The following is a 12,232-nucleotide window of genomic DNA, read 5'->3' on the forward strand; positions in this document are numbered from 1 at the left end:
GGAAATGAAAATGAAGAACTTGAAGAAGAAGAAGAAAGTATTCAAATTTCGACCACCTTCTGTAAATTTGTTATTAATAGAGCCAAGCTTCTGTATTTATTTATTATTATTATTTGTTACTATATAATAAAATAATAATATTATTATTATATTAGAGAATTCAATATGCTTTTGTGTACCTTTGTGATTAAACTATTTTTTTTATATATAGAATTGAATTTAATTATAATAAAGTAAATGTATTTTGATTTTTTTTATTTGTTAAATTAAGTAATTTAATGATTATAATAATATTAATAATATGAAATTAAAATTTGAATAACCTATTAGCTTCAACTTTTACTTGCATGCATGCTTTTTTTTTCTTTTTAATTTTATTTTTCAACTTTTACATTGCATACTTATAACTTGTTTGACTTTAGTTATTTTTTTTTTAAATTATCTAAAATTCAACTATCATTTTATCCATATAATTTGGATGACAATGAAACGGAAGTGGATTGAGATGAATGTGTTTATCATTTCCATCTTATTCTACCCATAGAGCATTATTATATCATTTTTTTTTAAAGTTCTTCATAAAATTATATAAACAGTTTTTTTAATATTATATATATTAAAAATTTAAATTTCTTATAAAATATAAATAATAAATAAAAATATAAGTGATGTTATATATATTTAAGTATTCACAAATTGAATGGAATCAGAGACTAGAACACAAATATAAAATTGTCACGTGCTTCTCAATTATCGGTTAAACCGGAAAATTACCCAAATTTTAATATACCAACTCCAAAATACTAAATTAAAAAAATATATTAAACAATTTTTTTTTAAATCAATTTTTCAAACGTGTATATAAGATAATAAAGTATTTAATTATATATATATATATGCGGCTGGACGACTCTAAGTTTGAGGATAAATTATTAAAAAAATCCCAAAAATGGGTGAACGTAGAAAAGTGTAGGGCCAATATAGAGTCAAACGGTCAAAATAAGCGGCAATTTTTTTTTTATGGCTGAAAAAATAAAAGACAGCAGTTCATGTTCCATTAGTTGATTGTTTGATCAATTTACATTTTTAATTTAATAATAATTATTTTTCAAAATAATCAATAAAGAAAAACAAATAACATAACATAGCTCATCTTAATTTGTCAAGTACTCACTTATATCTAAATGGTCAAATATCAATCTTATTGATGTTGATATTTATATTTTTAAAGAATAAAAAAACATATTTATAGTCAATATATTAATAGACAATAAAATGAAAATATACAAAACATAGATTGATTGATAATAAAATAAGAAATTAAGTAAAATATTAAACATTTTTTATTTTTTTTAAATATTAAGAAACTAATATAACCCAAAATCATTACTAATTAATAGTCTTTGATTATAAAAAAATGTTATCAGATAAATACCACTAACTAAAAAATAATAAGTACACTTTATTAAATAAAACATGCATTAATTTTTTTTTTATCAGATAAAGACCACTAACTAAAATATACATTAACTTCTTTATGGGAGTTCGTTAAAGTATATTTTCAAGTAAAGTTTATCATATCCAAACACGTAACAGTCTTATCATGTATGCTTCTTTATGGGAGTTCGTTAAAGTATATTTTCATCATTTCTTTTCATTTTAAATTTAGAAAGTTGAGATTTTCAAATTCATAAATAGATTATTTTAAATTATTAGATTGTGTCTTCATTAATTTATCTATTGCCCTGTTACGAGGAAATTTAAGGAAATGACCCCAATAACAGGTCTAAATGGAAAATTGTCAGCGCATAAATTAAATAACGCTGGTGATCCTTTTTTTTCTGACGAAAATGTCACTATTGCGTAATTATGAATTTTTTTGGAAAAAAATGGCTCAGTTGCGTCACGTAACCCCAGTTGCGTCACGCAACCCCAGTTGCGAGACGGAAAAAAAAAATCTCGTGATTCCGGTTGCGTCACGCAACCTCCGACATGAACAAAATCGTCCAAAAACAGTAAAATGGGTCACTAGCGCTTTTTTTTTAACCTCTGCATTTTCCCCATTTACCCTTTTTGAGGGTCATCTCCTCAAATTTCCCAGTATGATGAGACTAAAACTATTAAAATTTTGACTATTTGGAATTTTTACTAAAACAAACGTTAGTTCCGTGTTTAATTAATATGACAGGTCATTTTTATACAAATTATATGTCATTTGTTAAAAATAAAAATACAAGTCTTTCTCTTTTTCTTTGCGCCCTTCTAAAGTGGTTCCTCTCAATTTCTGCATTTATTCAATCAATTCTTTTAAATAATCTTTTCTTAATTTCTATTACTAATTAGTTCAATTTTTGCATTTATTCAATCAATCTCTTTAAATAATATTTTCTTAATTTTTATTACTAATTATTCAATCTTATTCCGAGAAACTCAATGAGACACGTGTCTCATACAATTAAATTGTTTATTTGGCATCGATTATCTAGCAATAAAAAACAATAGTTCTTTGAAGAACAAAGAGTAATTGTATTTGCAAAAAGAACAACACAATACGGTTCAAGTTGTATAGTTGTAGCCCTCGAAAACTTCTTTGGTGTAGAAGTTTGAGATTCGAGAATTTTAACATCGGTTTGCTTATCAGAAAGTTTTTTAAAATAAAACATTATTTTAAATTACTTTAAATTATCCCTAATAGCTTTTTGAAATTAATTAAAAATAATTAATTTAGATTCAAATTTTAAATAATTTGGAAATTTGTAGTAATCAAATTATAATTTAATTTTTTAGAAATTCGTTATTTAAATTAATTAAAAATAATTAATTTAAAAGATTATTTATTTAAAATAGAGTCGCTAATTAATTTTTGAATCATTAAAAATGACATACGTGTACAAACATATTTTTAGTAGAGTTTTTTTCAGTTCGTAGTTTGGTGATAATCGGGAAAGGGTTTTCACTCTTCATCCTCCGTACCCATTTTGAAAATCGATTATATAAGATTTTATTTTAACCGATTATTCTTCCGGTTATAGACATGTGTATGTTTTAGCGTTATTTAAAAATTTGTAATAACAATTATTTAAATGTTGGTACTTGTTGCTATTGACGACTAATGAAGAAAATACCTGAAAACATCAATTTAAAAGGAATTAGAGTTTAAAAATAAATCATAAACAAGATTTTATCAAAATGATTTTTTTGAAAATGTCCCAAAAATATTTTGAAATTATTTTTTAATTTTTCGGGATTTTTAGAAAATGGTTTGAGGTTCCAAAATTACAAAAATAACTTTGAAGTTTGAAAATTGGAACCAAACAGGCCTTAGGACCGGTGTCCTAGGTCATGGGTTCATTTTATTAATCGGGGGTTAAGATCCCCGGTCCTAGGTCGGGAACCCCTCGCTCCAGGTTTAGGATCCTCAGTCGGAATGCGGGTGTTCCTCGATCGGGGTGTTAAGGTCTCTCGGTCCTCGACCAGAATTATTGGTGGGTGCTAGAATTCTCGGTCGGACGCCTCAATCTTGGGTGGAAGTCATGGTCCTAGGTTCGGGAGTTCTCGGTCGTGTGCAAGACTCATGGGTCTTAGGTCTAACTTCTCGGTCGGATCACTTGACTCTAGGTTGAAGTCATCGGTCATGGGTTCAAGAGTTCTCGGTCGGGTGCGAGACTCCTAGGTCCTATGTATGACTTTTTGATCGGATATAAAAATCCTCGGTAAGACCTTTCGGTTTTGGCTAAAAAGCCTCGGTCGGACCTATCGGTCCTCAAGAACATCAAAACTGTAGGTTTTGCAATTTTGATGGAGGTTTGGATTATTTGATCCAAGGGCCTGAGTAGCTTCACAAAGCTCCCAAGAACATTTAGAATATCATCCCAAGGTATCAACCGACATGAGTGATGATCAATTCATTCAAAACAATTTATGGCCAAAAATTGGGTTTTTGGTTTTAAAATTGTTTTGAAGTATAAGGATCTTGTAAATAGTTTCTTTATACTTCATATATATACTTGATTGGAATCAAAACATGAAGGTTGGTTGTTCGTTTGGACTAATTCAAGAATTTAAAATTTTCAATTATTTTGAAAATTTTGATTTTGATTAAACATGATCGGGATGAATCAAACATGATCCAAATAGTTATTCAACATCATTAGAAACATGTTGGGAAACTTTGTAAGCCGTCGTTCTTGAGAATTAGTTGAAGAACATAAAACTCATTTTTTAAATTTTCTAAATTCAAATTTGGTTTTTTTTTCATTTTAAGACCGATTAATCGGTTCTAGTTTTCAAAGAAAGCTCATAAATGATCTTAGGATTGATTTACAATCATCAAATTCAAGAACCAGACATCATACAAGATTATGTAAACAAAAATATAGAAGTATGAATTAATGAGTGATTGGAAACATTAAGGACTAGATAACACTCCTTAGACCTTAGGAAATATTTTGGGATGCTCAAATCCAAGCTTTAAGGCCTTACATGAAATTTCGAAAAATCTAAAAGCTTGGAGCTTCAATGGCAGATTTTTTATTTTTGTGATTCGAGGCTTGAGAGTTGATCTCTTTGTTTTGAAAGTCGGTTGGAGGAGTCAAGTGGAATGAATCAGTCAAAAGTCATTAATGGTGTTTTGACTGTTCTTGATTTAACTTGCTGAAATAGTTATTCATCATGCCTAGGATTATAGGGGAAATGATCATTATGATAGGGTGATCATTTCACCTTTCGAATTAGTCAAAAAGGTGGACTATCGACTGAGATCCAACTTTGAAAAATCAAAGATGGTATTCGATCTTATCTCTTCAGCGATCGCGACGAAGAAGATGGTCGGCGACGAAACGACGTCGTTTTAGGCGAGAATGCGGTTGTGGAGCAGTCCGTTGGCGTTCTGTCACACGTCGTTGCGTTTTGGTTGTTCTGTCGCATTTTGGTTGACGGAGTTAATGTTCGTGTTGGCTGGTTTGTTGGTTCGCATGCGCACGCTTCTTCTATTGCAGCGGGCGACGCGAGCACTTCTGAGGCGTTGGATAAAAATGCAGCGCTTATTTGAATATTGCGGTTTGAGGTGTAGCATTTTCGCAGAATTTCGACTACACCTGATCATTACGAATTTATTTATTTTTATTTAAAACCTTAAGAGTTTGTTTGAAATTGATTTTTTTACCTTTTTAGATTTAATTTTGATCTTTTAAAATACACAAAAGATTTAAATAAATATGACAAATATTTTGTCAATTTATTATTATTATTTTTTTATATTTTTGAATTAAATAAATAATTTTTTGGGATGAAATGGGTACCTCACTTCATCTAAATTATTTATTTTTTTCCCTAAGTGTTTTCTAAAATTATTTTGAGATAAAATGAGTACAACATTTATTCCAAATAATTTTTTTTATTTGGTCATTTTCCTTAAATAATTAGATATTAATTATTACAATAATTAATCTAATTAATTGTTTTAATTAGATTTTGGCCTTAGGGTTAATTACTTTGATTTTATTTACTTAAAATTAAATCAAAATAATTATTTCAATTTTATAATTTGGGTGTGTAGTTTTTTAGTGATTTTTTTTTTTTTGAATGAAAGGAGAATTAACATTACATCCCTGACCATGGTCCCCAATTTTAAACGTTTTCAGATGGAATCGAACCCGTGACATTTTGGTCTTTTAAGCCGACTCTTACTATTGGACTACTTTGGTGCGATAGTATTTTAGTGCTTACAACAGTGAATATTGAAACCGATACTCAATATTCTTCCACATATATTGAAGATAACTTCTCCTTTGTTCTTTCATGATTCACCTCCAAAGACAGTTTTCAAGTCATTCTTAATAGCATCACTACTACTACTTACCCTGTTGTGAACTAAAAAGATCCTTGTAGGTCCGACTATTCATCATTTTCCTTTGTAAACTTGATGGGTTCAACATAGTCGGTTATTTAGTCCTTTCAGAACGCCTCAAGGGAGAAGGAGTTTTCTGTTGAGTTTCCTATTCTTCGACGGTCTGGGATTTCTTCTTTACTAGAGTTGGCAAAAGCTTCTCTAGACGCTCTGACTTCCTATCGCTAGATGTATTTGAGATGGTTAAAAGAATCATACTTCAGTAACGGGAGTTTTGAATATTGGACTTGGTTACTTTTTCATGCATTTTCCCTAACTGACCTTCTCAAGCCAGGGGAATATGTTTAGCTTTTCTCGTTGGTGAATCCTTACCATTCTCTTCACATAAATTTAAGAACGGATGATTGAAGAAAATGAAGAAATTGAGAGAAACCCAATAAGTGAGAAGAGATTAAAGGTATGTTTGGAGGTGTGAAATTGAAATTAGAATTGACAATGAAATTCTAATTCTACGAGAATTTACATTGAATTATAATTTAATTACTATATTTGAAAAAACTATAAAATTGTAATTCAATCACAATTTTATGTTTGATAAAAAAAATATAATCAAAATAATTTTAATATATTATCTATTTTATTAAAATATTGATTCGACATAACCAATTAAGATAACTCAAGTGTTAAAAGATTTTTTAAGTTTCGATTTTTATTAAAAAATATCGGTTCAACATTTAACTTCATAGATTTAAAAAATAAAATTTATGGGTTCAACATTTTAACTTTCTTAATTTAAAAACAAAATATCGCTCGAACATGTTATGTTAATATATATATTATAGTTCAAAATGTTAACTTACTAAAAAAAACATTAGTTCGATATTTTAATATCTTAAATTAAAATAATAAATTATCGAGTAAAAATTTTATACATATTTTAAATGATAAAATAATAAATTATTTTATTTAAAAATAACATAAAAATAAAATAAAATTTGAAATTACAATTCCCACGTAAAAAGAATGAAATTAAAAATTATAAAATTACATTATATTAAATTTAATTAGAATTTTAATTTTAATTCTTAATATTAAAGGTTCCAATTTTAATTCTTAATATTAGATGTTCTACTAAACTTATAGGAATTGAAATCAATTCCAAGATTATCAAACACACATAAGAGAAGATTATATATATTTTTTTTATCGCATATAATTTGTATACAAATTTATTAAAAAAATTGACAGATTATATTAAGTAAATGGGCTGACGTTTCTCAGTAAAAAAATCACAAATTACCATAACTTTAATAGTTTAAGACTTATATGATTCAAAACATATAATAAGAACTTTCAAAGTTCAAACCGCATAGTAATTGGGCTTTATTTATTTAATTATGTATCATATTTTAACATATCACAAATATATATATATATATATATATATATATATATATATATATATATATATTTATTGTAATTTATATATATATATATATATATATTACTGTCACATCAGAAATCATCAATTGCCTTGGATTTTACCTATCCATGTCGGCAGATAAATTTTGGTCAAATTTTAATATTAATTTTTTTTTGTATAAAATAATCAAAAACAATAATTTTATATATTTTTCAAAATTAATTCTTTCTTTAAAAAAAACTTTACTTTTTTTTTTATAAGAATAATTAACATTTGCTTGTATTACATCACCCATTTAAATATAATAACTAATAGTTTATATAAATATATTATTAAAAATTGACTCGAATTTGGTATATAATATATATATATATATTTAATTCATTATTTTTATATCTCTTTTACATTGGTTGTATTTCATTTTTAATTTTTTAAATATATTTTTAAAATTTTAATATAAATAATAAAGTTATTTAAATTTAAATAAATTTATATTTCAAATATTATTATATTTAATATTATAAAATATTTTAAAAATTAGTTACATCTTATATAAATCAAAATAAAAACAAAAAAATTATATATTTAGGCTATGTTTGGTAAGGTGTACTGTCCTATAGATATAGTATAATTATATACACAGTAAATTAGAAGAAATGTTTGGTTGATGTATATTTATATATACAGTAACAATTAGGTATAATTTATACCTTATATGATGTATAATATTATAACTACCTACACTAGTTACAAGAATGTAAAAGCAATTATAAAAATTAATATTCTTATTTTACCCTTAATTTTATAAATTATTAAAAAAATTAATTTCTTTATTATATTTTAAAATATAGTAATAATAATAATAAATTATATCTAAATATTAATTTAAATTTAACATTTATATTTGATTTTTTTATTTATATTTTTTTATCTCTATAAAAATTTTATATTATTTTAAGTATAAAATTTTTTAATGTGATAATTTTTATACATAGTTAAATATAATTATAATTTAAAACTATTAATAATGTTAATTAAAATAATAGTCATATCTAAAATTAATTTATAAAATAAAATTGTATTTCATTATTAATAAATAATATTTATAATTAATTATATAAATTATTAATACTATTATTATTATTAATCAATACAACTTATATCTATATAATTTATTTCTAAAACTAATTTATAATTATAACATTCTAATTTCAAATTTTATTTTATTAAAATTATTATTATTATTATTAAACAAATAATTAATATTATTTCAATATACAAATATTTATAATATACATAAATTTCAAAATTAAATATTAATTAATATATAAATAAGTTTTATTTATATAATTATATAAGTTAAATTATAAAGAATTATAGATAAAATAATGTAAATCATATAATAATATTATTTATTTTAAAAATATATTTATAAAATAATTATATATTATATTTTTATAAAATTCCATCTAATTAATAATGCAAACTATTTCTAATAAATATTAAAATAATAATATTAAAAAATATAAGGTTAAAATAGTCTTTTACATATTTTACTATTTTTTTATACCACCAATCAAAACAAAATAATAAAACATATATAATTTATATATATTTTTAACTCCAAACCAAACACTAATAACCTATATAATTTATACCTCTTATTACCCCCTTATAATTTATACCCTTACAACTTATACATATATAACTAGTATATCGTACCAAACACTACCTTAAAAATTAACGGTATAAAACACTGACATATATAAGTTCTTATATATATTTGAAATATAAAAAAAACTTAAACATTAAATATTTTTTAAAACTATATAATGTTATATATATGTTGATATAATATTTTTTTATTAATTATTAAATTCTCTAAATTATTAATTATAAATATATTTTAAAATTATATAAATATGTGTATATATATATTTATAATAATTAATAAAAAAATTATAAAAAGAACTAACTAATAATATAATAAATAAATTTAATAACTAATGTATCATTTATTTTTATTTTTTATAAATTGTTACAACTTGTTATTTGAATAAAAAAAAATAAGTTATAATAATTTTTAAAATATTATATAATATAAAATAATATTTAAAATTTAAAATGATTTAAATTTAAATAATTTGTAAATATATGATTAAATATTTTTAATTATAAGATAAGATTTTGTTAATATTAATATATAATATATATATATTATAAATTTAATTAAATATTGAGAAGATAATATAATAAAGAAAAAAAAATTATAACACTTAACTAAATTAAATTTATTAATTTTAACATTAAATTATTATATATCTTTATAATAATCTAAAAAATTTTCTGATCTGATGTGTGATTTTATAAAATTTTCTCAAATTTTATCCTCAAAATCAACTATTCTTTCCTCCATAATTTCAATTATATAATCATTTTTTTTATTTATTTAAATATTAAAATTACCTTTTATTAACTCTAAAAATAAATAAAAGATAAAAAATTAAAAATTAAAATATAAAATATTTTGATAATTTAATCCAGAAAACTAGTTTTAAAAAAATATTTATTAAACAAAGTTTTTTATAAAAAAAACCCTGAAAAATTAAAAAAAAAAAAAAATCACAATACAAACAAGCCAACAAATTGTAAACTATTTTGAAACCATATAAATTTACTACATATTTAAGTTCTTAGACATTGCAACTGGCAATAGAAGAGCCCATGGATCTCCATAGTTAAAGAACTATGCTGAAGAAAATATAGTTAATGATGATTAAATTAAATTAAAAAGATCAAAATTTTTGAGAAAATTATACCAATATCTTAACAAAATTCAAACAATTCAAAACAGAAGTCACACTCAAACTTAAATATCTAGTTCATCCTCCTGATGAGCTCATTTATGTAATCTTCACGATTACCTGCATCTCCACCTTCAATGTAATGATTCCTCTTCTTCTTCATGCCACCCAAAGGTGCCTTCAACTGGAATGGCCATAGGAAGTTATTGGCTTGCTTGAAATGAGGTCCTACAGTCAAGATCTCGTGAACAAGGTCTTCCATACAGATGATACCAGTTTTCCCCAAACCCTGTTTAGTGTAAAGAATGTATTAGAAATCAGATTCTAATCGAAATCAACAGACCAAAACAACAAAGGGTTTTAGTGTTGCCAAACCTGTTCAATAATCGAATTATCTGACAAAGCAATCCTTTGTTGGTTTAGTTTGCCAAATCCCCTTTTGTAGATCAATTCCTTGACACTCTTCAAATTGGGATAGCTGATCATCACACAAGGAAATATAAGACATAATTGGATTGTGAAACTAGATTCCAAATAAGCTGGTTACAAATAACGATGTACATACCCATAAGTAACATAAGGCTCAACGCGGTGAAGCATGTTGAGGGTGGCTTTGCTTACTTTCAAGAACACACCATTGAAAATCTGTAATACAAAGAACATGATAAATTTCCAAGATTCAAATGAAAAATGCAAGATTGCTTGATTTGAAAAATTACCTGTCTCAGACGAAGAAGCTGCAAAATCTTCTTTGACTTTGGGTCAATGGCATTGATACTGCAATATACAAGTTATTATGGGTCGGCTTTAATCAATGAAAACCTCATTTTATTAAATAACTTGGAAGAAAAACACATACCCACGAATGCGAATGATAAACAGAAGCTTAGCTTCTGGGTTGACATAAAATCCACCTTTCAATCTAGCTTCACGTTTCAATTGAACAAGCTGCTTTTGTTGTTCATCATACTCATTTGCATATGCTTGAGCTCTTTTAAAGATAATCTTCCTGTTTTCAGCATTCTTCTTCTTCAACATGACAAGATCTGCGCTCTTCTTCAATGTCCATTCTTCATTCCTTTGTTGCTTCTTTAACACTGATTCAGGAACCACCAGCTCAGTCTTCACTTCAGCCATCTCTCTATAACAAAAAAAAACAACAGTCTTCACTAATTAAGATGAACCCACATCAAATTGTGATCTTTAAAGGGTAATTCAAATTATAAATAAAACAATTTCAGTGAATGATATACAAGATCGGTTCAATTTTATGATTGTTTACTCGGATCTCGTTTCAGAAACAAGCAAACACGAATCTAACAATAAAAATGAAATGCTGAAACGTAGAGAAAGATCGAACAGAGAGAATTCATGATTACAGACATTAAGAACATGGAATGAAGAAGAAAACCTGAATCGACGATTGGATTGCGAAGCGGCTGAATGTGTCTAGGGAGAGTTTTTTCATAAGAAGGGTTTATATATAAAGTGTGTTTTTAGGGTTGGGCTGTACTTTTTGGGCTTATATTCATTTTGAGTTAGGTCATAAGCCCATCTCAACAATACATTGATCTGCCTAATTTTCATTATTTTTATGATAATTCTTTTAAAAGTTACCTAGATATCCTGGTCAATTTTTTATAAGTCTATTATAAATATATATTATAAAAATGTATAGTAAAAAAGAGATAATTTTACATGACTGACATAATTAAAAAAAATAAATATAAATAATAAATTATATATTCTTGACTAAAAAATATGCAATTAATTCAAATAAAATATAAATTATGATTATTTTTTTTTAAAAAGTCTACATATATTAAAAATGATAAAAATCGTTTAATAACAACGACATAAGATGACATTAAAAGAAAAATAAATAAAAATAAAAAAATAAAAAAATTTACTCAATAGAGCTCGTAAGTCTTCGAAAAGATCGATTAACTCCCGATGAACTCTACCAATTTTTCAAAATTATTATAAGAAAACATTATGAATGATATGCATCGGACAACTACGATTGGTGCAAATTCGACAATTTCTCTTCAACTAGATAGTCCATCAAAAATTAATTGGGATGGTAATTCAATTATGTAGGTCTTCTCTAATTTCCCAATAACTATCCAAAGACTCAGGCATCACCCAATGAATCTC

The 12,232-nt window shown here is 24.9% G+C and overlaps 1 protein-coding gene across 1 annotated transcript; it reads right to left on the reverse strand.

Moving 5' to 3' along the window:
• Positions 1 to 10,022: 10,022 nt before the first annotated feature.
• Positions 10,023 to 11,239, reverse strand: LOC124941665 (60S ribosomal protein L7-2-like). The gene is made up of 5 exons (XM_047482009.1): positions 10,935 to 11,239; positions 10,795 to 10,852; positions 10,641 to 10,720; positions 10,451 to 10,553; positions 10,023 to 10,364 (listed from the first exon to the last, which is right to left on the reverse strand). Exons 1-5 carry the CDS (start codon positions 11,210 to 11,212, stop codon positions 10,149 to 10,151), a joined length of 735 nt encoding a protein of 244 aa, XP_047337965.1. The 5' UTR covers positions 11,213 to 11,239; the 3' UTR covers positions 10,023 to 10,148.
• Between the last annotated feature and the right edge of the window lie 993 nt (positions 11,240 to 12,232).

The sequence above is a fragment of the Impatiens glandulifera genome, chromosome 6 (genome assembly GCF_907164915.1).
Source record: "Impatiens glandulifera chromosome 6, dImpGla2.1, whole genome shotgun sequence".
Classification (NCBI taxonomy): domain Eukaryota; kingdom Viridiplantae; phylum Streptophyta; class Magnoliopsida; order Ericales; family Balsaminaceae; genus Impatiens; species Impatiens glandulifera.

Bases quoted from the DNA above. Each gene is read 5' to 3' on its own strand.
- LOC124941665 (XM_047482009.1), bottom strand. From the start codon at position 11,212: ATGGCTGAAGTGAAGACTGAGCTGGTGGTTCCTGAATCAGTGTTAAAG. The intron at 10,853-10,934 runs GTATGTGTTTTT...TGTATATTGCAG, and splicing joins TTTATCATTCGCATTCGTGG to TATCAATGCCATTGACCCAA. The intron at 10,721-10,794 runs GTAATTTTTCAA...TTTGTATTACAG, and splicing joins AGCTTCTTCGTCTGAGACAG to ATTTTCAATGGTGTGTTCTT.